The sequence below is a fragment of the Erinaceus europaeus genome, chromosome 3 (assembly GCF_950295315.1).
Source record: "Erinaceus europaeus chromosome 3, mEriEur2.1, whole genome shotgun sequence".
Lineage (NCBI taxonomy): Eukaryota > Metazoa > Chordata > Mammalia > Eulipotyphla > Erinaceidae > Erinaceus > Erinaceus europaeus.
The window spans coordinates 22232981-22260734 of record NC_080164.1 but is presented as its reverse complement, the minus strand read 5'-3'; the positions used below and the strand labels follow the sequence as shown (position 1 = coordinate 22260734).

Sequence of the window (27754 nt, the reverse complement as noted above, 5' to 3'; positions counted from 1 at the left end):
TTTATTATTAAGAAGGAAAAATGAAAATAAAACTAATCAAAATCACTGGCAAACCCACATAGTTCAAAGTAAACTTTAGCATGAATTATTTTGAGAGATATGAAATGAGCCCCAAGTCAGTTACTCTAAACTAACTGGCAGAGAAACAATATCATCTCAATGTGGCAGTCCTGGCATGCCCATGATACTCTCTTACCATATCATATATTCAGGTCCCATTTTTCACCGGACAAAGCCTCCTTAACTTAAGGACATATTGTAAGAACAGTATATACGAATACACAATTACCTTGAGACACTGATACACTAACTGTTTGTGATCCATTCTTCTCTGTATTTGCTGGGGGCTTTGCCACAGGCATTCCAAGACCTCCAATGTAAGGGTTATAATTGTACGTACCATAATCAGCACCCCAGTAGTCATACCAGGTACTGCTTATTGGCTTAAATCAAAAGACAAAAAAAAAAAAAAAACAATTGTTGCTTATTCTAGCCACTTCACTAAGAAGGACACATTAAATACAGAGTCTACACTCAAACAGGGTCTCAAAATAAATGTTCTTCCTAACATTTAAATTCCTGAAACATGTCAAAATTTCTGAGACACAGGAATGGTTCATTAATATTTTGCTTCTTTTATACCAAAATCTAGTAACATCTTATTCAGAAACTGACAAGAGTATCTGGGAGTTAGTGGAGTGAAGAAAGGACTGAACATCAAGCACAAGGTCCAGAGTCCAACCCCCAGCATCACACAGACCAGGGAGATGCTCTGGTTCTCTTTTTCATTAGTGAATAAATACTCATGTTCATCATTTAAGGAATTAATAAGTCAAAATGTATAAGATGAAATTTTAACTACAAAGAATACTATAAAGGTATCATACCTTAAAAACTTTGGCTGCAAGAGGATCCTTTTCTAGATCAATATCTAAAGGATCAATGTCAACTTCCATTAGATCTTGAAGAAGTTCAAGATCAATTTCTTTATCTTTTTCCAAAGAAGAGAGAGGAGGTGCACCTTCAAATAATCAAACATGAATTTACTGGTGGTATATATCATATAAAATTTAATGAATTGTTTTTACTTATAAGAAGTTGTTTTATTATTGATATAAAAATCTCTTAATTTTTTATATTTCATAAACATAAATACAAACAAAGCACACAGTTGAAAAGACCAAAACTATGTTTTAATTTCTGAGAGAAATCAACCATAATTATATGTTTTATAGAATCAAGTTAATTAAGTTTTGATAAGCATAACAGTTATGTAAAAGACTTTCATACTTGAGGCTTTGATATTCAATCCCCAGCAACACCGTAAGGCAGAGCTAAGCAGTACTGTGGGGGTGGTGGTAGTGGTGTGTGTATGTTTCACTAAAACATTCTGGTCTAGGAAGTTGGGCGGTAGCGCAGGAGTTAAGCGCAGGTGGCACAAAGTCCAAGGACCGGCTGACGGATCCAGGTGCGAGCCCCCGCCTCCTTACCTGAAGGGGAGTCACTTCACAAATGGTGAAGCAGGTTTGCAGGTGTCTATCTTTCTCTCCCCCTTGTCTTTCCCTCCTCTCTCGATTTCTCTCTGTCCTAGCCAACAATGACATCAATAACAACAATAATAACTACAACAATAAAACAAGGGCAACAAAAGGGAATAAATAAAAATTTAAAAAATCCATTCTCAGCTATCTCTCTGTATATCCTTCAGCTACCTAGTATTAAAGTCAAAATCCAAGATTCAAAGAGAAGACCACTATGTTTCTGTTATAAGCAAGAAGTTATTTTGTTTTCATGCCTCCATCTTTACAAGCCTTACTACTCCAACATTCCCACTCTCTTGGAAACAATGATTTATGCAAAGTCTATCAAATTCCAACCTGCACTAGGGTCTAAGCCTATGATGATCACTAAATATCTACTTTCTAATAAATTAACGGAGATTCAGAGAGAAGGATAGACAAAGAAAGTAAACCACCAACAACAGACATGTTATCAGGGAAAGCAAAAAAATATAGCAAAATACCAGTGACAGTGTCTCAGGACAAGTGATCTTACCAACAAATCTATTCCTGCAATTCCAATTAACTCTATCCCTTCTGAAGATTCCTACAGGCGCTTCCGCCAAGCCATCTTCAAAGCAGCTTCCCAAGCCATTCCTCGTGGGAGATGAGCTAACTATACGCCTTGTCTTGATGCTGAATGCGAGCAACTACTAAAGCAGTATGATGAGTCGGGCGACCCAGATGTGGCTGACCATCTCATTGCCTCCCTGGATGCAGCACGCCAAGCCCGCTGGCAACAACTCACGCAAAGTCTGAACTTCACCCACTCAAGTAGGAAGGCCTGGAAGCTTCTTCACAGACTGGGTGCCGGTAGCCAACCCCCTCCCGTATCTCCAAATTCAGTGGCCCAGTCACCTAACTCAAGTTGGACGTGCTAAGATCGACCCAGTCTGGAAAAGAGAAATTTCCCATGAGTGGTCATCCCACTTCTGGTTATCTTGTCCATCTCCAAAGATCTCTCCCTTTACACTGTCTGAACTGGAAGACGCTTTGAAGAGGGTTAAACCGGGAACAGCTGCTGGCTATGATAACATCACCCCAGAACTCATTCTTAACCTGGGCCCCGCGGCAAAGAAGTGGCTCGCTTCATTCCTGTCCCACATCTTGGAATCTGAGTCTATGCCCAAAGTTTGGCGTCGTGCGAAGATTATAGCGGTTTTGAAACCAAAGAAAGACCCAACACTGGCCGCCAGCTATAGACCAATTTCTCTCCTCTCTGTGTGTTACAAACTCCTTGAGAGGCTGCTTCTGTCACGTATTTCTCATCTTACAGAGAAATTCCTATCACCCGCCCAGGCTGGTTTCCGCCCAGGAAGATCTACCTGTGAACAAGCCCTGGCCCTCTCAACTTACAGAAGATTCCAGAAGAATTTAAAGACGGGTGCTGTCTTTGTTGATCTCACAGCAGCCTATGACACGGTCTGGCACCGGGGTCTCCTAGTCAAGATCTCAAGATGCCTGCCTCCATGGGTGGCCAACACTATATCATTTCTTCTCCAAAACAGAAGTTTCCGGGTACATCTGGGTGACAAGTCTAGCAGATGGAGACTTGTCTCAAGTGGCCTCCCCCAGGGCTCTGTTCTGGCTCCTACGCTATTTAATATTTACATCAATGACCTCCCAGAAACTTCTTCAAGGAAGTTCATCTACACCGATGACATCTGCTGTGCAACTCAGGCATCCAAGTTCGACATCCTCGAGGAAACACAAAAGACATGTCTCTGATATCTGATCACTATAAAAAATGGCGACTAATCCCTAGCACTGCAAAAAACGGTATCATCTGTTTTCCATCTACACCATGCCTCGGCCTCGCGTGAGCTTAATGTGCAGCTTGGCGATACGAGAATCTGGCACGAAGTCCAGCCAGTCTATCTTGGCGTTACTCTCGATCGCACTCTGTCATTTCACAAACATCTCATAAAAACTGCAGCAAAGGTGGGCGCGAGGAATAACATCATTGCAAGACTGGCCAGCTCCTCATGGGGCGCGAGCGCTTCCACACTACGATCATCATCTCTGGCATTATGCTATTCCACTGCAGAATACTGTGCCCCAATATGGTTCCGTAGCCCCCATGTCCAGTTGGTCGATTCCAAATTATATTCCTCCATGAGGATAATTTCTGGAACCATCCGTTCCACCCCGGTTCCATGGCTGCCAGTTCTTAGCAACATCGCCCCGCCAGATATTCGTCGGGATGCGGCGTCATCTAAGTTCATTTCCCACGTCTACGCTCGACCGGACCTGTCAATATATGCGGATATCTTCGCCCACCCTGTCCAACGCTTGACGTCTCATCACTCAATCTGGTCCCCTACGCCTACACTGAACTTCTCTGTTCCAGTCTCTTGGAAACAGAGCTGGCAGTCAGCTGAGGTAAAGAACAAACACCTCATCACAGACACCTGCAAGCGTCAACCCGGCTTTGACGTTATGATTGGGCCCTCCTCAATCGCTATCGAACAGGCCATGGCTGGTGCGCCGCTATGTTCCATCGCTGGGGAGCCAGAGACGACCCGAACTGCCCCTGCGGCTCCAGACAGACTATAACCCACATAGTCAACGACTGCCACCTCTCCAGATTCAAAGGAGGTCTCGAAACTTTACATCAGGCTCAACCTGATGCTGTTGACTGGCTACGGAAGAAGGGCAAACGCTAGAAGAAGAAGGACAAGGCTAGTTCTGATGGAAACAAGCTTCCTAGAGGGAAAATGCTACATAAATAAATATTAATGATTTCATTATATAAATAAGAGGAAGCATATTCTTGATACAAATCCATGGCATGACAAATGGTTGAAATGATGGCATACATATGCTAATAACTGAAATAGTCTTGAAAAGTAGTGTTTGCCCCAAATTGTGCTAAGATAACATAGCTTTTTGTTTTGTTTTCTTTTATTTATTCATTTTGTGTAGACACAGAGAAATTGAGATGGAAGAGAAGACACAAAGGTAGAGAGACACCTGCAGTACAACTTCAACACTTGAAAAGCTTCCCTTCTGTAGGTGGGGATCCCAGGGAGTTGAATCTATGTCCTTGCTCATGATAGGTAATGCTTGAGCTTAACAAGGAGCACCACCACCCAGCTCAAAATATACTTTTGAAAGGATCATAAAGAACAAGAGCCTTGAAACTTGTAATCTTCACTACTACACAACTAATTTTCCACATAGCATTATCAGACATTATAAAAAGAATTAGCAATGTCATGACAGGAAGGCCTTTCATAATGAATATTTAACCAGGTATCAAAGAAAAATGTACTTATTAATTTTATTTTTAAAAGAAAGACAGGGAGGAGGGAGAGAAGGAGGGAGGGAGATAGAAAAGGGTAGAAAGGTCAGAGTACTGCTCAGCTCTGGATTATGTTCGTCCTGCGGATTAAAGCATGGAAGTCTTTTGCATAAGCATTATGCTGTCTCCCCAGCTCCAAAGCAAAATATATTTGTCAAAGAAATAACAGATATAATTACTATGGCAAAGAAAAAACCAAGAAAAATAATTTTATACGTAAGTAACATGATTACTAGAACATATTTTCCATTAAAGAATGATCAAGAATATATTCTGAACAAGGTTCAAAGAGTGTACCTGTTATATCATGCGTCAAGGGTTCATCAATAGTTTCTAGCAGCTGCACTGAGGACTGCTGGAGGGAGTCATCTGAATCACCAGCTGTTGCTCCTACATCATCACTCAGGGCTCCTTCCTCCATGGCCTCTGCAGCTACTGGAGCAAGCAATTCTCCTACATGTAGACAATAGCCCCAACTGCTTTAATCATGAATAAACAGTCATCCAAAACAGATTAAAGAAGCATATTTTTTTCCCTCTACCTAGAAAAAGGCACCATATTATAAACAATTCTGGCACAATGAAGTCCCCACCTACCTAAGGCAAAGTCAGGACTGAATTCATTACCATCCAATGATAGAAACAAGAAGGTAATAGAAAACACAAGATATATAATATGAAAAAAGTGCTATTATAATTAAATATTTCAATGACTTTTTAAAGCAAAAACATTTCAGAACAGTACTTTATACTGCTTACTTAACAGAAGGCATAGGGAGTACCTTCCTCAATGTTACATAATGACCTAGTAAGTAATACAGAGCTAACAAGCATAACGAAGACAACTAACTTGCACTTGACCAACCTAACTCTCATAAAATTTAAATCAATCACAACTTTAAACATACTAAATCCAACAGTAATTCTAAATAGTTGCTAAAGCTATAACCACTTACAATTTTAAGGAGTTACAGTTCCTTTGAAAGACTATTAAAACAATGACAAGCTTATTTTGATATAATCTATAAAAAAATAAATCAAGACAAACCTGCCAATATATCCTGTAGCATACAAGTTAAAGAATACTGAGCCCAAGCACCACCCCAAGATATATCTCCTCTATTGAAGTCAGTTCCAACCAAAAGTAGTAACAGCCTTTCCAGCTGGGGCTCATTCACAATTTCACACAGATGTATAGTTGGTCTAGTGGCATTTGCAATGCGTGCAAGAACCTGTAATACATGTAATAAAATCATACACTGTAATAGTAATTTCATGAGTTTCTTTAAAATTTATTTATTTATTTATCGGAGAGAAACAAAGACTATTACTCAGGCAAATATGATGCCAAGGATGAGACTGAGAATGCCAAACTTCGGAGCCCAACACTGTTCAGAGGCCACTGCATATGCTTTTTCCCAAAAAACAAAACACTGCAGTAACAGCTGTGCTTTTGTTATCAAAGTAATTATCTTCCAAGTAAAAGTCAAGGGTCAAATGTAAAACTCAGTAAATCAGTTAAAAACAATAGTGTAGGATCAACAACGGTAGAGAATGTTCCATCCTCCGAAGGGAGGCTGGACCATGTAACCCGTGCTCCATCTGAGGAAGATAGGTCCTGAAATTGGGGCAGCTTCAAATGTTCCTACTCATGACCACATACAGGATGCAGAGGTCACATAGGCTCCTAAGCTGAATATGGGCCCCAGATCAGATCAAATCGATGGGGTTTGCAGTCAACAATATTTATACACCTTTCCCGTATTTGGGAGCTATTCTCTTCCCTTTTTCCAGCCATGACATCATCTCCTCAGACAATAACTTGGACCCACCGACATATTAAGTTTCAGGCTCAGAGGAAAAAAAAAAATTGGAATAGTCATGGGCCCTTTGGAATATAACTAAAATAGGCCCATTAGCTATCTACAAAACGGAGACTCCCCGCTCCAACCCCCAAACTCTTCATCTACCACTATTCCATCCTTTAGGTTCAAGATTAGTCAACAATTTGTTTGGCTTTATATATTAACTCCCTTTTCAGCCACCAGGTTCCAGATGCTACCATGATGCCAACCAGATTTCCCTGGACAGACAATGCCACCAATGTGTCCTGGAGTCCTGCTTCCCCAGAGCCCCACCTCACTATGGAAAGAGAGGGACAGGCTGGGAGTATGGATCCCTGGCAATGCCCATGTTCAGCTGGGAAGCAATTACAGAAGCCAGACCTTCCACCTTCTGCACCCCATAATGACCTTGGGTCCATACTCCCAGAGAGATAAATAGGGAAGCTATCAGGGGAGGTGATGGGATACGGAGTTCTGGTAGGGGGAATTGTGTGGAGTTGTACCCCTCTTATCCTATGGTTTTGTCTGTGTTTCCTCTTTATAAATAAAAAATAAAATGAAAAAATAAATACATAAAATGTTCCTGCCCCCCCAAAAAAAAACCATGTGTAATAATTTCTATAATCAACAGGCTACAGAAATAAATTTCATAATATTAAAATATTTCTCTTTTTTTTGAATGGTAGGTTAGAGATAGATATGTCCATGTTATTTATATTTCAAATTTGTATTAAACTAATGACTAAAATATGAATTAAGTTTCCTAGTGGCAAACTACTCTTAAAGTATATCAAGCACAAGAAGGGGGAGGAAGCTAAATGCACAAAAGGAGAACAAACAAAAATGACAAACTATTACCTTAGTTCTGAATCAATTAAGAACCGTACTCTTTTACCCTTGTCTGTCATTTACTGTAAAACTGTTACGTTTACCCTAGTCTGTAATTATCAAATATGGCTACTAGTTTGTTTACCTTACAAACAAATAATAAGAGATCTGCATGACATGTAAAATCCATGGAGAGTAGAAACAGAATAAGTTTCTGGACAACTGAAATACAACGTTCATGGGAGAGGGTAAATGGAAGTGGTTCTATTTCTGGACTTTCTTTGGTCGTTGTAACTTCTGTGTCTAAATTAGAACGAGACCATTCTGCAGTCCGACGGAGCCGAATCAAATCCTTAAAGTGCTGCACAAAGAAGAAATATGAAATATTAAATCAGTATTTAAATCAATGTGTAGTGATTAAAAATTACTTCCAAGTAAATGTTTTATGGAATAGAAACACTCACTCAGTATACTTTAAATTTTTTAAAGAATATTTCTTTTAGGTTAATCACAGGTTTAAAAAAAAACACTGAATCATTACAACTTCTACTATCCTATAAAAGATATGGTTGAATAATGAAATTCTACAGAAGGTACATTAGATAATTTAACATTATAAGTAAAATATCACCATAACATCATATGCACAATTCATCAACTGTGGGTGGGAAAGAAACCTATAACTTAAAATATAGAGTAATAATTAAAAGTCATTTCAAAATAATCTAATCAACTATTTTATTTGTAGGAAAAAAAAACCCCACAAACTTGGCTACTATATGGAATCCTAAAACTTAAAATAAGTTATAATTTATATAGCACTGAAATTAGTTTTCATAAAGGAAGAACACACAAAAATAAGAATTAACTTGAGTCATGTTTCGTTAATTTTGTGAAACACAATCCACTTCAAAGGTAATGCACAAGAAAAATACTTTAATCCCAAATTGATCATATATTTCCTTGACTTAAAAATTACCTTTTCACTCTAAAAAAGTGTTCAGAATATATGTCTGGTGATAAACAGAATATTTTAAGTATCATGATCAATAATTAAAGATAGCTAACTAATCAAATGATTAAAATGCTAAGAGGGAAAGTGACTTCAAATTACATTAAAAAATATAATTCATACCTTTGAAGTAGCCTGCTTTAGTTTTGCTTGCTCTACTAGAAGTTTATATGATGATCCTTTGTTACTTTGTATTTTTTCTTTTTCCATCTGTTCCACCAAAGCCTTCTGTTTTGCTTTTAGTAGGTTAAGTTGCTTTAAAAAAAAATTAAAAAGCTAATCTTCCAACTAACAATACTAAAAACAAAGTAAATTATACTCCTAACAGAATTCACACATCAAACTAATGAAATAAATAATTCCCTGAAAAGTCCCGTAAAACGATCTTAAATTGCGTAACTGATTAAAATGTTTTATTTCCAAATCCTGACTATTAAATATTTCCTTGTTATAATTAAGAATTAATCAATTCCTTACACATGGGATAAGAAAAGTATCTGGGAGGATTTTTTATATAAGTCAGTAATGAGAGTGACTGATAATAACAGAGCTTAAATGCAAAAATGTTTTTTTCAATATGGTATTAAGTGTGTAATAGCACTAGTCTTCCTAGGCCAATTTCCTCCCCCCTAAATTGTATATACACAAGGGAGAGGGGAAACAGAGAGAGAAATATTCTTATTTTCAATATTCTTAGCTTTGTTTCAAGGAAATCTCTCTTAGGAAAGTACAGTTTCTAGTATGTAGGCTTTTTACTAATTAAAATATCAAGATAATATTAGATTCATAAATGAATAGGAGAAACAATACAGGAATCTCAGGTATACTATAACAAAAAGTCTTTCAGAGACAACATTTATAAGACTACATCGTAATCATCGTGCCAGGGCACAGAAATTCACTTATCTTATACAGATTTCTCTAGTTTCATTTGTGTGTTAGGCTATTTTCTTTGTGTATGATCCTACACATTTCTTGGATCAGGTGTAAGGTATCCACCACTACACGAACACTGAACATTTTCACCATCTGCAGGGTCCCATCTGTTCTAACACTAACCCCTCACAACCACTTGTTGTTAGCTATCAACAGATGAAATTGAGAAAAAGAAAAACTTGGTCCAGAAAAATGTTAAAAAAAAACTTACTAGAATATATATGCAGTACATTAGCCTAAAGTTGCTAGAAAGTGATAGCCTTGATCATAAATTTGGTTAAGAATTTAACAAGAGGGGAGGGCAATGGTTATGCAAAAACAAAGATATTCACGCCTGAGGCTCTGAGGTCTCCAACACTTCCACAAACCAGAGCTAAGAAACAAGCAGAAAAACCAGAACTTAACAACATTACCTAAATTTCCTAAAGAAAAGTCGACAACTGACACATACTTTAATTAGTGGGGGCATGGGGGCCTTTATAATCACATATTAGAAAGAAATAGACACTGGGTTGTTATGTGCCTATGTAAGAAAATTATATCCTAAAATAAAACAAACATGCACTTGTATGCAGTGATTAGCCTATAGGTTGAGAAAATCTAAAAACTACACGAACTAGTACTTTCAGAAAACTGTTTCAATCAAGAAAAAAAATTCAATTTATTTTGAAATATCTGTAATCATAATGGTTTGAATTACTATATAGGTAGTGCAGTGGGTAAAGCACTGAACTCTCAAGCATAAGTTCCAGAGTTCAATCCCCGACAACACATGTACCAGATTGATGTCTGGTGTTCTCTCTCTCTCTCTCTCTCCCCCCTCTCCTACTCCCTCTCTCCCTCTCCCACTACCTCTTAAATAAATAAATAAATCTTTTAAAAAAAAAACAAAAAACTAATAACTAACCAACCCCCCAAATTTCTGGGTCTGTTTTCTGCTGCAACAGTCTAGCAAGATAGATTTCATGCCTTACTATGTATATGGCTCATCTCTGAAACCTGGAACCACAGGGGAGTACAACTGTACCAACAGATGCACTAGCTATGTGGTCTCTCTCCATCTCTCTAAATAATAAAGAGTAAATCAGGAAGTCATGGGTGAATCATTCTCTCCTATAAACTACACATTTAATACCATACAAGTAATAATGATCTTTCCTACACCAACTAATTCTCAGATCCTATTCTAAGTTCTCACAGCTGTCCAAATGATGTCTTTAATAATACAGAATATTTTAATAACAGAAATCCATATGGAATTATATTCTAGGTTACTTTTCATTCTTTGTATATTAAACAGAGAAGTGCTCAAAAATTAGCTGAATTTGAAAGTATACAAATTTCATAAAATTTGCTATGGATTTCAAAAAGAAATAGAAATTAGTGGAGAAACCCAATTTCTTCTTAGAAAAGACAGAAGAGTTTGATAATAATAGTAAAACACAAATATGAAATAAACTTTGTTAGAGCTGACTTCATTTAGATTCCAAGACCTGAACAATCTTAGCAGTTTTCATATAAATTATCGTTGTCACTTGGATCAGTGATACAACTATTTACTGAAAAGACACTCTCCAGACGAGTTACCAAAAATAAAGAATATACTTCTACATACTGTAAAAAAATAAAACAAAACACAAATACACATTAAAAGTGTTATAATAAAATACTGGCTCTGGGCCAGGGAGACAGCACAGCAGTACTGTACAGGAATTGCTTGAAAGCGTCCCAGATTCCATCTCAGGCTGAGCTGTGTCCTGATCACATAAAAGACTGTCTCCCAGGAATGTGATGCCAGCTACATGTTTAATTGCACAAAGGAAAATGTAAACTGAATCAAATCAGTAAGTCATTTCAACACAGACCAGGGAAGTAAGTGAAATAGAAATGATGCAAATTTATGGGATTTCTGCAGTAAACCCACATTCTGACACATGACTTTATATAAAAGGAAAAACGAGAAAGTTTGTGAGTGAGAAGGTATACATATTTGGACAACTGAGGAAGTAAGGAGTAAGAACACGGGTGCATTAAGTCTTTTTAATATAAATTAAAAAATTAAAAAGTTCATAGGCAAAGGTCATCAATCAACAAACATACTAAGACATTCAAAATTGAAATAGTCATATTAAAAAGCGGGGGAACATGACGGGTCTCAATAACAGGGATGAATCTTAAATACAGCATTTTTTTCCCACAAAAGAAGTCAGACATAGTGATTATGCAATAAGACTCTCATGCTTGAGACTCCAAAGTCCCAGGTTCAATCCCCTGCACCACCATAATTCATAGCTGTGTAATGCTCTAGTTAAAAAATAAATAAATACTGTATGATATCTAAGAGTACTTCAAGAAATCATTTACTCAGTGAAGTGCATAAATCTCATGTTAATGGGAAGTCGGGCAGTAGCGCAGCGGATTAAGCACATGTGGCACAAAGCACAAGGACAGGCTTAATGATCCTGGTTCGAGCACCCGCATCCCCACTGGCAGTGGAGTTGCTTCACAAGCAGTGAACCAGGTCTGCAGGTGTCTATCTTTCTCTCCCCCCTCCTCTCTCCATTTAACTCTGTCCTATCAAACAACAATGACATCAATAATAACTACAACAATAAACAACAAGGCAACAAAAGTGAATAAATAAATATTTTTAAAGAATCTCATGTTAATGAAATGAAGAATTCCTATAAAAGTTTTAATGAGTATAATGAGAGCAGAAACACAGGACAGATGGGGAACATACCAAATGGTGTAGTACTCACATTTAGAAACAATGGAAAATTACTTGGACAAGTGACAATGAACTAATGCCTGAAAATAAGTTAGAATATCCAGGGAAATAGCAAACTATGTGATTAGGAGAATATACATGTTCATACATGAAAAAATCCTGAATGAGAAAACTGTTTTGAGCAGTCAAGGAACTCAAATTCCATATGGCTAGACCAAAATTGAAATACAAAAGTTAAACAACAGAGGGTTAAGTGACAAATGATCCCCAAGTCATAAAAAGTTTGAGCTTGGGAGTCGGTAGTGCGGTGGGCTAAGCACGCACGTGGCAAGGACCAGCGTAAGGATCCAGGTTCGAGCCCCGGCTGCCCACCTGTAGAGGAGTCGCTTCACAGGCAGTGAAGAAGGTCTGCAAGTGTCTTTCTTTCTCCCTCCAAACCCCCGCCAACTTCCCCTCCTCTCTACAGTTTTCTCTGTCCTAACAAAGACTTCAACAACAATAATAACTACAACAATAAAAAACAAGAAGGGCAACAAAAGGGAAAATAAATAAATAAATAAATAAATGTTTGTACTCTATCAAAAGGCCAGTGGGACACCACAATGAATTTAGAAAAAAGCTTTTGTAATCAGGTTTATATTTTAAAAGAAAGCTCTAGAGTTTAATATGAAAGAGACTGAATTTAGAAACGATAAGGACGACCTTTAACTAGTTAAGAAAAATGACTGTATCCCTTAGATGGCAGTAAGAAAGATGAGAAGTAGATAGTCTTAAAGGACACCATCAAAATCTGCAAACTATGTTGTCATCATGTTACAAATAAGGAAAGTCAGCCTCAAAGTGTTAATTTCCCTAAGAAGGTTGATAAAAGTTGTGCCTAATATTTGATGGCATGTCTATTTCATGCAATACCTGAAATAATGTTATCAAATACTAAAATGCAAAAAGTACTGAAAATTACCTGTTTATGATGAACTAGTTGCTTTCTGATTTTTCTGGAATATAATCTGTCAAGGCTGCTGCTGCCTTTGGAAGACCTACTGACGCTCTGAGTGTGCAGGTTATTGTTAATGAAACTCCACTGGTTACCTATAGGCGAGGGGAAGTTTTGTCAACAATTCCTACTGTGATTTTTAAGACTGTTTCACATCCAGAAACACTAAAGTAAAGAAATTTCAAATGATGGCACAGTACATTACCAAGAAAATTAGGCAAAATGACATAAAATAAACAGCTAAATCTAACCAAACATTAAGCTAGACTCTACATTACTTTTACTTTTTTATATTTACTTATTTGCCTCCAGGGTTATCACTGGGGCTCGGTGCCTGCACCATGAACCCACTGTTCCTGGAGGCTAATTTTTCCCATTTGTTCCCCTTATGGTTTATTGTTGTTATTATTATTGTTGCTGTCATTGTTGTTGGATAAGACAGAGGAGAGGAAGACGGGGGGAGATAGACACCTGCAGACCTGCTGAGCTCACCGCCTGTGAAGCGACCCCTTGCAGCTGGAGAGCCAGGGGCTCAAACCGGGATCTGAATGCCTGTCCTTGTGCTTCGCCCACTGCACAACCTCCTGGCCCCCAACCCTACATTACTTTTTTTTTAAATTTTATATATTTATTTATTATTTTGTTGTCCTTGTTGTTTTATTGTTGTAGTTATTACTGATGTTGCCATTGTTGGATAAGACAGAGAGAAATGGAGAGAGGGAGGGGAAGACAGAGAGGGGAAAAGAAAGACACCTGCAGACCTGCTTCACACCTGTGAAGCGACTCCCCTGCAGGTGGGGAGCCTGGGGCTCGAACCGGGATTCTTAACAACGGTCCTTGTGCTTGTGCCACATGAGCTTAACCAGCTGTGCTACTCCCCGACTCCCCCTACATTACTTTTAGATGATTTATTTCTTCCTCTGATCTTTTCTGTAAGATAAAAGTCATCTTTCTTTAAAAATATCTAACATTGATTAACCTTTGCATACCTCTGATAGTGTCATTCAATTTTAACAAATAATGCTTACTGTTGCCTATTCCAAACTTGAGCTTTTAAGCAGAAGTAACCCCCCCAAGGGGTAAGTTTAATTACTAACATCAAAAAGAAAGTTGAGTATATTAAAAATCATATTGTAATGCTCTATTTATTCTTTCTTTTGGGAATGTGACCAGACTACTACTTAAGTAACACTGTTGTACTAAATCCCAGTCTAATTCCACAGTTTACAAAGCTATATTTCTTTGTTCAATTTTACATAACCTAAAAATATTTCCTTATTCTCTTTCTCTCTCTCCCTCCCTCTCTCACCAGAGCACTGCTGAGCGCTGGTTTAAGGTGGTGTAGGGGGAAGTGAACCTGGAGCTTTAGGCATGAGAATCTCTTTGCATAACCATTAAACTATCTACCACCACCCTTTCTCTATTCTCTATAATCCATTCATCAGGTTATTTCAAATTCTGTAAAGGTCTTTTGCACTGTAGTTGATAATGGAGGCATTAGGGATTCACAGCTCTCATAGTGGAAATAGTATGGAGTTGTACCCCTATTATCTTGTAATTTTATAAATCAATACTAAATCACTAATAAAAAAAAGAAAAAGCCTTCCACCAATAATTTCCATATTATGTGAATGTTATAAATAAAATGAACATTTTTCATTGTATTCCATCTCTATTACAGTTCTGTGTCATGAGTCTTAACTTATAACTGAGTGAAAACAGACACACAGATAGATGTACCATCTAAGTAGAAGTAAACATAGGTCAAATTGCCTAGAGAAATTTTCAAATCCTTTTCCCAAGCACATTATCAACCATAAATATCTAAAGGGATCTTTCATAATAAGTATATCCTGTTTGACTGACAATGTAAGAGATCCCAAATTTCATGACCCTTGCTGGCTTTATTTAGATACTAGATGTAGCTAAAGCTACTTCAAGTCTCTGAAAAATCCTGTTCACTTGGAAGAGAGCAAGAGAATAATTTGTCTTGTGACTTAAGTTTACTAGTACCAAGTTTATGCAAAAAAGACTATCAAAAAACCTTGACATTTCTGTATTTATGCATAAAAACCATTTATACATACGTAGAAAAACTACATACTTTATAATGATTACTGCAATCACACACCCTAATCACCACTATAGCTCTCCTAATGCATGAACTTCAAAAGCTTCCCTCTGAGTTCCAGTTTTACATATGCTTTATAAATAAAAATGAAAATCAGAGATAGACAAATGGCCTGGTCCGTAAATTTGAAAGAAAATTTTATCAGAGATTCCTAATTAAATTCATTAATGTTTTATACAGATTATATGTAGCTATAACCTCCAACTCTGATCACCAATAGCTTATAATCAATTTCTGGTACCTGTGAGAAACCTCTCTCTGTCTTTGCCATTTAAAGGTTTCTTTGCAGCTGCTGCTTCATCTTCAACAGTTGCTACATAATCCAGCAACCTGGACACCAGCATAACGACCCAGCTGATCATGGGAATATCTAGAACTCCTGTGTAGAGATGGGGGAGGGGAATAAGAGAAAAAAAAATAACTATGGCTCCTATGGAAAAGTGTGACAAAGTAACTTTGAGATAGAACATTTTATAGATCCAACAAAGCACATAGTTATTAATGTTTACTTGCAATAGTCCTCAAAATTGGAACCTATGGCAACAGATTGAGTAATATCCAGATTCTAATGGAAAACAAACATTTTTGTATTGTGTAAGGACAGTTTGAGCGTATGGTTGGGATGAGAACTTTTCACATATAATTTTTGTGTGCTTTAGCTATTATATATCCCAGCCTCCTCAAGAGGGGAGAGTGAGATTGAGGGAGAAAGACCCTGCTGCCCTGCTTTAAGGCTTGAAAAGCTCTCCTCCTATAGATGGGGACTTGAACCCAGATCCTTGCACACTGTAACATATATGTTTAACCAGATCACCATCACCCAGTTCCTCCCAAATGCTATCCTTAGACATATAGGCAAATGATTTTTTTTTAAATGTCAATTAACGATGCATACAGTTTTTAAAAAAAAAAACCTTGCACGTTTTAAAAGTCATCAGTAAGGCTTCTTCATTACAGAATGATATTTTCATTAACATACACACAGGAAGGAAGGAAGGAAGGAAGGAAGGAAGGAAGGAAGGAAGGAAGGAAGGAAGGAAGGAAGGAAGGAAGGAAGGAGGGAAGGAAGGGAGGGAGGGAGGGGGGGAGGGAGGGAGGGAGGGAGGAAGAAACACTACTGTGCCAATATGATGAGAGGTAGACTTGAACCTGGGTTGTTCACCTAACAAAACAGCACACTATGAAACTGAGGATGTGTTTTCATGCTTAAGTGAATCTCAGTATCAGTGACCAGCTCAGCAAAGCTTTTATAAAGAGGTTAAATTTAGCTGTATTTTCCCATATACCAATTTTAAGTTCAAAATTTAATAAAAAGATTGGAAAAAAATCAGTGAATACTAATGCCAGTCTCATGAAGGATAGTCATTTTAAAAAGGGTGTAATGAAATATAAAAGTGTGCAAGACATAGTTTGGACTAGCCATTTAAAATAACAAACAGTGATTCAAGCTAATACCTTCTGTCCTCCTATGAACGGGTATTTGAGGCTGAAGAGGTGACAACAAATTATCCAAAAGATTAAGCAAGCTTTCTAATACTCCACTATTACTGAGAGATCTTTGACCAATACAGGAAAGCAACATGAAGACCCTAAAAATAAATTCAGAAAAAAATAACCAGCATGAACCAACTGTTCAATTTAAAAGTAATACAAACTGAACTTTAGTGAATAGAAAAGCCAAGGTTTTTAATAAGGTTTATATCTAGAGGTATGATGTTTAAATTAGTGTTGTTACACACTACAGTCTACTAAGAGTAAGTTGCTCAAACAAAGGATTTATACACAAACAATAATATTATAAAAATTAAACAGCAAAATAGGTGAAGTAGATTGCAAAATAAAATTAAAAGCAAAATTAGCTTTGTTTCAAGCTATTAGCTATATTATAGATAAGCTGTCAGGCAAAAAAAGTTCACTTTACAACTAAAGCAGTATGATCTGATAGGACACCTTATAAACACAGACCTAACAACTACAAAAATGAAGCATAGTCTTTTTATAGCATAAAAATGTCAATGCACCTCTTATTACTACTACTCAAAACTGAAAGACATGCTTCCTTTCACAATTTCAGTATCTATCATACATAACAATTCAAACTGAACATTAACTGAGAATCTAATGACAAAAAATTCCATTATCTTCTGACCTACCTGTCCTGGGGGAAGATAAGGAGCTGCTCTGAGTTGTACAATTCCTGAAGGACATTAGACAGGAACTGGCCCCACCAGCGTTCACCACCACAAAGTTGAACAAGCAGCAGACCAGTGTGCAACCTTATCTTGGGGGTTCCGCTGATACACAGGTGTTTGAAAAGCTCTTCACAGGCCTGGGCATGGAATGTGCTCTGCAAAACTGCAGGAACAGAGTGTCCTATTACAAGAAAGAAAATATTAAAACTTCCTTTTCCAGAGTATGTTAAATAGCAAAGCTAGCTGGCTGTGTTATGTTTGCTTCTGTCCCAACAATTCGTGTACAACTACATTCCACTTATTTTGCGAAGCACATATTCAATGTTTGTGTATAGATTCTAAGCACTTAGGTCAATTATAATTCTTATATATGCAGTTTGATGTTTCCAGGAATATGTATGCATTTTCAATGTTTTTTTTTTCCTTTGTGATACATATATCATGATGAAAACTAATTCCGGTTCAGTAATAGGTTAGTAAGTTAGTAACAATGTATTACTTACTACTGCAAATTGAAACATGTTACCTTATCAGTAATATGGCAACTCAAGAGCAAAAACTCAAGAAAGAAAACATTAAAAATCCAACCTAGGGGCTGGGTGACACTGCTATATTACTACAGAGCAAATATTACCAATCACAAGGCCCCAGGTTCAAGCCCAAGCCCTCACTGTAGGGGCAAGATTCATGAGTGGCTGAATAGGGCAACAAATGGTTTTCCTTCTCTCTTCATCAGAAAAGGAAAAAACAGCTGCACAGAAAAGTAGGGGTGATCAGAGAAAACTATGCTACGGTAGCGTGCATGCGTGCGTGTTTGGGGGAAGTCCTAAAATAATTGAGCTAAATATATATTTTGTAAGTATATTAGAAAATAGGACCAAAATTAAGAGCATCCAGGGAATTTTAATAAACTGTGTTAGAAAAATCCCATCAAATATTCCCAGCCTTTAAAAGTACCAAGCCAAATACAAACCATTCGAAGAGTGAAGGAGGCTGAGCAAAGTGTCCAATAAATATCTGATGATAGTACGTAACTGTTCTGTGGAAGACGCCTGAATGAAATCTTTTGGAACTGATGTTTCACTCAACATCTTCCGACTTGCACCTAGTGCTACTCTGAGTCTCTGCACTGCATTATGAGCCAAATTTAGCTGAAGTTGTAGCTGAATACAATCCTGATAAGCAGAAAAAACTCTACTGTCTTCCTCTACTGCCTTGTCTGGCTTCCTCAAGAAGTACTGTGCATTGTTGGCACTGTTGAGTGGAGGAAGATCAATACTTTGCAAAAGAGTTTCCAGTCTATGACAAGCTAAATTATACCTGTAAGTAAAAAAAATAAATAATTTTTGCAATGTTCTCTTTGAAATATGCCCATATACATGCAAAGAATTAAATCCTTAAAAACATGTTAACAATCAACTGCTAAGAACAGTATCACTGGAGTCAATTATTTAATGAGTTTTTTTAATTTGCCTTTCCCCCCCCCAGATTTTATTATTTTTTAATGAGAAACATAGGAGGAGAGAGAAAGAGCCAGACATCACTCTGGTACATGTTCTGCCGGGGATTGAACTCAGGACCTTTTGCTTCAGTGTCCAATGCTTTATCCACTACACCACCTCCCAGACCACTGATTTGCTCCTCCCCCCTTTTGTTGCCATTGTTGTTGTAGCTATTTTTGTTGTTGTTATTGATGCTGTTGTTGTTGGATAGGACAAAGAGAAATGGAGAGAGGAGGGGAAGACAGAAAGTGGGAGAGAAAGATAGACACCTGCAGACCTGCTTCACCGCTTGGGAAGAGACTCCCCTGCCGGTGGAGAGTTGGAGGCCGGGATCCTTACGCCATTCCTTGTGCTTCACATAATGTGCACTTAACCTGCCCAACCCCAATCACAGTTATTTTAACACAGTGTTAACCTGCTACTTCCTACATGCTACTGTCCTTATCTATACACCAATGAAGAACACATTTCTTGAAGAATACACACAAGACATAGACCCCACAGGCTATAGAAAGGAGAAAAGGAACAGTCATCTCCTGCTAACCTGCACTGAATATCCTCCTGCAGAGCAACCATCATTGCTAAATGCTGATCAATTTCAGGCTGGCTTGCAGATTCTCCCTCTCCCCTTAGAGGATCATGCATTAACTTCAGCTCACTTTCCCATGGCAAGATATAGGTGTGACCATAGTAAAATCCAAGTGGGATTTTTGCTCTGGCATTTGTACTTCCATAACGTCCAATGACAGTGATCTGAAATGTAAAACCATTCACATATCTGTCCGTCTGCAACAACAAAATCTCAGAAATGTATTTAAAAAATATGTCGTAAGTGTGCGGGGGAGATAGGATAAGAAGCAATAATATTTTCATGTCTGAGGTACCTCAGGTTCCACATTAAAACTGCAGCACCTCTATAAGCCAGGGGTTAAGTAGTGCACTGCTAACAACAAAGTAAAATAAAATTCCTGAACAACTTGATAAAGTAATGGGCCAGGCAGTGGTGCACCAGGTTAAGCACACATATTACAAAATTCAAAGACCTGCAGAAAGAGTCCGGTTTGAGCCCCTGGCTCCGCACCTGCAGGGGAGTCGCTTCACAAACATCGAGGCAGGTCTGCGGGTGTCTTTCTCTCCATCTCTCTGTCATTCCCTCCTCTCTCAAATTCTCTCTGTCCTATCCAATGGGGTGAAAAAAATAAAAAAGAAGTGGCCCCCGGCTCCCCGCCTGCAGTGGATTCATAGTGGATGCACCAAGCCCAGCAATAACCCTGGAAGAGGGAAAGGAAAAAAAAAAAATCATGGAACACATGGTGACTTTGCTCCTTCAGGACAAAACTGATACAACTGAAGGTGATTATGCTTATTGAAATTAGTAAGTAAAGCAGTGAAATACAATTACAGGATGGTTTTGTTCTTGTGTGGAATATCAAGAACTAAAAAACATGAATTTCCAAAAAAAAAAAAAAAAAAAAAAGGTAATACTGTAAACTGCCTACAACTTTGGGAGAGCTACGGTGGTGATCAGTATGATATGTGTGTGGGAGAGACTAACAACTTTGGGGGTAGAGGTAGCACTGCTGAAGTGCTGTAAAAGTCAAAACATATTTTTCTTTGCAAAAATGCATCATGATTTTCTGACAACTCAATAATTTTGTAAAAGACTACCGAATCGCTAATGAAAATTTAGAGTATAATTAGCTTTGAAAAAAAAAAAAATCAACTATGCTTTGTAACTTGTCAGTCTTCCCATTCGTTACCTTCATAAATCTGCACACAGGCGGTGGAAGTAAGTCATGAAGAATTAGAGAATGGGTGCTTATATCAGTTGCCACAACCAATCGCCTCCCATCCACCTCCTCTCCTAAGGTCCAAATATCAATAGACAAGGAGGCCAGATCTCCACAAGTAGGGATCAATACATCTGTCAGCAGTATTGGTCTGCCAAAATCCAAGGTCACAAATCTTCTGGCACCTGTAACAGAAAGAGCAGGGGGGGGACGGACATGGGACAAAAACCACCATGTATAAATTTTTAATTGTATGCACATAATTTCAGAAAACTCATCTAGGAAACGGACTCACTAAACTATGACTAGTTAATTCTCATTCAATGTGTTTCTGAAAAAGTCAACTGGTGTTAGGGTTTAACTGCAAAGCTTATGTTACAAAGTGCGGCCTGGAAAGTGGCATAGTGGCTAGACCGCCAGACTTATAAGCATGAGATCCAACATTCAATCCCTGGCATCACATATGCCAGAGTGATGCTCTGGTTCTCACCCATGTGTTAATTAGAATAAACTAATAAATAAGAATATCAGTATCTTCCAGTGAAATAAAGTAAATATTAAAGAAAGTTAAAGATTACCTGAGTGCATTCGCTCTATGATGATGGACTGGTGAGGTGGAGGCTGAAGGAAATGGGAAGCATGAGAAATTGCAAGCGCTAGACCAGAACCAAGAGGAGTCTAGAAAAGAGGAAGGTACAGCTATTTAACATTCTATCTGCTCTATAAAACCTCATAATATTATCAAATGGAACGTCAACCTCCTGTCTTACAGTCTACAATATAAAAGAAAAAAAATAATAATTTTAAAAAATAATGATTTAGTACATTTGTATAATAAAATTTTGCCTTTTGAAGTTAGCATACACACAAAACATTTCTAAGAGTCTAGGTAATTATTTAAAACATAAAGATTTACCGTTCGGGACTTGTTGGAATTTTTATTATGTGCAGCAAAATTGACTGTCGGGGGATCAATCACTGAGCCTGGGAAAAGCTGTGCGAGTTCGGCATTAATGACAACAGACACTGCTTCGTTGGGCGGGGTGAGTGGCGGAGTCATAAAAAGTGGTGTTGTTTTTGGGGTTGGTGGAATAACATCAGACGGATGAATGAAGAATCCAGGGGCTGCCACTGGGTTGGAAGGCACGGAGTTATGAACAGGACCCACGGCTGACACTGTAGCTGCGTTTGATGCTGCCGCAGCTGCTGCAGCTGTTGTCTGATGCAACTTGGCTTCTAGCTTTGCTTTCTGTAAGAGAAGTAAAGCCAACAAATATAGAGGGTCCTGTGCACTTCAGTTGCGGGAAGTACTCTGTAAGTATTTATTATGTAGGTAGATGAGAATAACTGGGTTGGAGTTATGTGAAGATGAAATTTAATGAGAAAACAGACTCAAGAATGGAGTATTTCTAGGTGATATGTACATTATTAAATAGATAACAAAAAATTTACTGTGTATTTCAAAACTAGAAATTTCCAGGTGCAAAGGTGGGTAGTAAACAGGACAATTAAATATAAATAAGGATTATTATAAATAATAAGAAGCAGATTATCATTATGCTTAAGATTGATGTAAATGCCCACCGAAGGTTGCATGGATGGCAATTAAACAATGAAATCTGTAAAACACCTTTCATTTTTATTAATGTTCAATTAACATTGAATCAAATGATCAAATGGACTTTAAAATGAAGTTTCAGACCTTTAAAAAAAAAAAAAAAAAAAAAAAAGGACTATGAATAGATTTTACCTGCACTGGAAAAAAAATCATATTTCTTGATGTATGTGTCAAAATGTATATATGTATGTAATTCTTATAATTTTAAATATCATGAAGACATTACCTCAATTTTTGCAGAAAATGATAAGCTCAGATCGGTCAACCTACTTTCCTTTATGAAAATAATGATCAATTTTATAGTACTGTTTCAGCTTTTGAAGTTTAGAGACAGCATGAACAAAGAGCCAAATAGTCTCCAACCTGTTGCTGAAGCTTCAAAAGCTGCTGCTGTTTCTCTTGCAGCACCTGTAGTTGTTGCTCGGCTGATGCCATTGCATGAGAGAGAGACTGCAAAGCTACCTGGGCTGCTGAACTCAGGGCTGTGGAAGCTTCCCCAACTGTCCCCGATGATAGTCCACCTACTGCCGGAGTAACCCCGAAGGAACTCACTGGCATAAGACAAGGAGAGAGAGAAAAAAAAAAAAACACAGGATGAAGAAAAGTCTAATAAAGGAACATACTCAAAGTGTACTAGTACTACAGAATAACTAAAGTTGGTGTTCATTTTCAAAGGTAGAAACGACACAGAATAAAGAAAGGTTAAAATACAATATGGACGGGAGTCGGGTGGTAGCAGCGGTTAAGTGCACATGGCACAAAGCGCAAAGACCAGCGTAAGGATCCCGGTTCAAGCCCCCGGCTCCCCACCTGTAGGGGAGTCGCTTCACAAGCAGTGAAGCAGGTCTGCAGGTGTCTTTCTCTCCCCTTCTCTATTTCTCTCTGTCATATCCAATAATGACAACAATAACAATAATAGCTACAACAAGGGCAGCAAAAGGGAATAAATGTTAAAAAAAAAAAAAAAAAAAAGAACAAGGGCAACAAAAGGGAATAAACAAAATATTTTTAAAAATAATGTAAAACGGGGAGTCGGGCGGTGGCACAGTGGGTTAAGCGCACATGGCGCAAAGCGCAGGGACCGCAGTAAGGATCCCGGTTCGAGCCCCCGGCTCCCCACCTGCAGGGGAGTTGCTTCACGGGCGGTGAAGCAGGTCTATCTTTCTCTCCCCTCTCTCTCCATTTCTCTCTGTCCTATCCAACAACAAAGCAACGTCAACAATGGCAATAATAACCGCAACGAGGCTGCAACAACTAGGGCAACAAAAAGGGGGAAAAATGGCCTCCAGGAGCAGTGGATTCATGGTGCAGGCACCGAGCCCAGCAATAACCCTGGAGGAAAAAAAAAAAATGTAAAAAGAAAATTAAGACTACAAATAGTAATAGCATAGAGGATCTAAATATGACATCTAAGTAAGTTAAAACTAAATACCTATGTTTCTGAGTTTTGAAACATTTTAAGGATAAAAGAAACTTAATTTTACTAAAACAGAAATATAAAATCAGAGTCATCTCATACCACTTGACTATAATCATAAAAATGAAATTTTGTATCATAATTTTTTTTTTGCGTAAGCACCATGTCTTCATTGAAAATTTCTACTTTATTACAGATAGTTAGGTCTTTGTAACTGCTGTTTAAGATTTAACTGTATCACTAAAACAAAATTTTTCTTTCGACCTCTCTGTATTTACATTATCTTCAGTAACAAATAAAAACTGTGGCCCAGGGAGGCCATTCAGTGATAATACACAAAAGGAAGGCCTTTGGTTCATTCCCTGGCGTGCATTAACAAAGAAAGAAAAAAAAATTAGGCACTTAATTTAATGACAACTCTTAAGAGTCAAATTTATAGTTACATTTACTGTCATAGGATGTTTCTATTCCAGTGTATGTGTCAAAGTTTTCTACAAAATGAATGCAATAAGTCCATAAAACAAGCACAGAGAAAATTGTAGACACCTCTGGAATCAACATGTTTTTCAAAAAGAGAGAGAAATATATTTTCATTGGAAACTTTCATTTGTAAAAATTGAAGATAAACTATAATGCTAAATAGAAATAAACTTAAAAAAAAAAAAAAGCTAAAATCCGTTGAAGCTATTTTGCCAATCTGATGTCAAGAGGAAAAAAATTTTTTCCCTAACTTTTCAAGCAAAGAGCCCAAGGGAAAAAACATCTACTCTTAAAAACAAACAAACACAAACAAAACAAAGAAGTCAGGCAGTAGCGCAGGTGGCACAAAGACCAGCATAAGGATCCTGGTTCAAGACCTTGGTTCCTCACATGCAGAGGCATCGCACAAAAGGTGGAGCAAGTCTGCAGGTTGTCTGTCTATCTTACCCTCATCTCTCCATTTCTCTCTTTCCTATCCAACAACGACAACACCAGTAACAACAATAAAGCCAAGGGGAACAAAAAGGGAATAAATATTATTTAAAAAAATACATCAACAGTAAGATGAATTAAAGAGGATATATTTTAAAATCCTTCTATGACTATGAAATAAATATCAAATAAAAACCAATATACTTAATTATAAAAACATCAATTTGTGTCATAAAGGAATGATAAATACTGACACTTTAAGGAGGAATTGAAAACAAGATAAGCAAAATAAATTAATAGTTCATGACTGACAGAATAAAAATGTATTATTCGGGTATATTTTGTGCTACTCAGCTGTGGCATAGGGGATAATACCTGGAACCTTGATTTCTTAGGCATGAAAGTCTTTTTGCATAACCATTATGCTATCTCACAAGTCCAAAAACTTGAAATGTCTATGAAAACAGACTCTCGTACTTGAGGTTCCCAGGCCTCAAGTTAAATCTTGCACCTCACCATAAACCAGAGCTGAGCAGTGCTCTGCAAAAAAAATAAATAAATAAATAGTGGTCCGGGTGGTGGCGCAGTGGCTAAAGCACTAGACTCTCAAGCATGAGATCCCGAGTTCAATCCCCGGCAGCACATATACCAGAGTGATGTCTGGTTGCTTCTCTCTCTCTTTCTCATTAATAAATAAATAAATTCTTTAAAAATAAATAAACAGTATTTAATTAAATCCAAGACTTATATAAACAATAAACTAAAAGAAAAAAAAAACCCATATATATATATGAATATATATATATATATATATATTCATTCCTGTGGTGCTTTCTTCCCAAACTATCCATCCCATTAGTACATTTCTACTTAACAAGTCAGCAAGGTATCTTCAAGTATTCAAATACTAATACAACATTTTACTGTAGCATGAAATATAAAGTAAAAGAAGGTATATACCAGTGAACGTACTTGCATCATCCCTTTCTATTCTGGTTCCATCACTAGTTGACACACAAGTAAAATGCAATGGCTCAACTTCTAGAAGTCCAGTGAGAGATGTGAAGCTACCCTCAGCAGCTGTGCAACTACTGACCTTTCCAGTTCCTAACAATAAAAAGAGACAAGTATTAGAAGTTTTGAATTAATGTGAAAAAGGGAACAGTCATATCAAGATGTATAGCTGATACTCCAATTTTAATTACAGAAAGCATATAAAAAAAATGCTTAACCAATGCTACAGAAAAGTTAAATAGGAGTTATTAGCTTCTTGCTATTCAAGTTTCACTGAGAAATAACTGAAAGACATGATAAAAACTTTATAAAAGTAAAACTTAAACCATGTAAGTACATTAGTCATCACCCAACATGTTAATTACGACCAAATCTAAATCAGTCTAAGTCAACTACATGAATGTAACATTAAGAAAACAATAAAGTACTAAAAATTATTATTTTGTAAGCATCTTAATATTTGTACATACTATAATTTTCTAAAATAAGGCATAGTGCTTCTTCATAAATGTAGCTACTTGAATCACATTATAATATGTGAATGATAAAATCACAGTAAGAAAACTGGCAAGAAATACAATAAATTAAAAGCATAGGTGAGTTAATGGGAGAGGACAACTTTGTACAATTTCTAGAATCGGCACTATTTTAAACAGAATAATAATAATTACTATTATCACTACAGCACTGCTCAGCTCTGGCTTACGGTAATGTGGGGGACTGAACCTGAGACTTGAGAGCCTTGGGCATGAAAGTCTCTTTGCATAACCACTATGATATACCCTCACCCTAAACAGAATTATTTTACAAAGTAAAAAAGAAAACAAAAGATGGGAGCAGGGAGATAGCATAATGATTATGCAGACCTTCATGCCTGAGGCTCCAAAGTCCCAGGTTCAAGTCCATGCACCACTGTAAGGCAAAGCTCAGCAGTATACCAGTCACAAAAAGAAAAGCAAAGAAAAAGGAAAGAGAGAGAGAAAGAAAAGCAAACCAAAGATGTAAATGAAGTGGAGATAAAAATTTATCAACATCTGAAATAATAAATTAAATGCAAAAAGAAACTATTAAAACATTAATCCACAATGTACCATAAGTGCTCAGTACTGGGTATAACCCTTGTGTTAAAAATATTAACCAAGACCATGACAGTAGCACAGTGCATGTTTTACAAACATGATGCCCTGTGATCCATCTCAGGCACCAAGAAACAACAAATATAGGAAACATTTACATGATATAAGCCACAGGGGATACACTGAGTAAAGGGACAGATCCCAGTTCTCATAAAATACATAGTCTAGTGTCTGGGTGGTAGCACACCTGGCTGAACCCACATAAGTACACAAGAACCCAGATTCAAGCTCTCGGTCCCCACAGGCAGGGAATAAGCATCAAGAGTGGTGAAGCAGTACTACAGGTCTCTCTTTCTCCCACTTCCCTCTCAGTTTCTCTCTGCCTCTATACAAAAATATATATAATAATTAAATCTAACATTTTCTATTAGAGAATACAAAGCATTAAACTTATAATACACACCCACACACTCTTTATTCAGTGCTGTGCTTTACTTAAACTATTCATAGAATAATTCAAGAGGAGATCAGTCTAAAAATCCAGGGGATGAAAATCCTTCCAAGATGAGGTGATGTGACTTATGGGTAAAATAAGGTAATGTTATAAATTTATTGCCTTGGAGCAAAGAAATAAAGACAATATAACTGACACGAGAGATAAAAGAAAAAAGAACAATTAGCTAAGCAAGTATAGATCTAAATTCTCAAAGATTTCACATATGTAAAATAATCAGGAAACTTTAAAAGCTTTCATTTACTGTGGTTAAATATACTGATTTGTCACAACAAAAATTTTAGAGAAATTAAATTAAAAATTAACATTAAAAAGTATGACTAGATACAAAAATAAACATCAATGGTTAAGGAAAAAAAAAAAAAAGATGATGATGATGAA

The 27754-nt window shown here is 37.2% G+C and overlaps 1 protein-coding gene across 3 annotated transcripts in view; it reads right to left on the bottom strand.

Annotated features, from left to right (window-relative positions):
* Window positions 1-27754, bottom strand: part of BIRC6 (baculoviral IAP repeat containing 6) — a 190948-nt gene that overhangs the window by 76775 nt on the left and 86419 nt on the right. The window contains exons 23-39 of one of the 3 annotated variants that reach the window (XM_060186836.1): window positions 25730-25876; window positions 22804-22991; window positions 21739-22071; window positions 21401-21500; window positions 20793-21007; window positions 19577-19785; window positions 18504-18850; window positions 17492-17693; window positions 16794-16927; window positions 15580-15717; window positions 13175-13302; window positions 8670-8801; window positions 7680-7895; window positions 5911-6094; window positions 5161-5316; window positions 888-1021; window positions 290-443 (exon numbers count right to left, since the gene is read on the bottom strand). In XM_060186836.1, coding sequence (XP_060042819.1) covers window positions 290-443; window positions 888-1021; window positions 5161-5316; window positions 5911-6094; window positions 7680-7895; window positions 8670-8801; window positions 13175-13302; window positions 15580-15717; window positions 16794-16927; window positions 17492-17693; window positions 18504-18850; window positions 19577-19785; window positions 20793-21007; window positions 21401-21500; window positions 21739-22071; window positions 22804-22991; window positions 25730-25876 — 3117 coding nt within the window. Of the gene's footprint in view, window positions 1-289; window positions 444-887; window positions 1022-5160; window positions 5317-5910; window positions 6095-7679; window positions 7896-8669; window positions 8802-13174; window positions 13303-15579; window positions 15718-16793; window positions 16928-17491; window positions 17712-18503; window positions 18851-19576; window positions 19786-20792; window positions 21008-21400; window positions 21501-21738; window positions 22072-22803; window positions 22992-25729; window positions 25877-27754 lie in introns of all 3 variants that reach the window. The other 2 variants (XM_060186835.1, XM_060186837.1) reach the window with 2 other exon arrangements.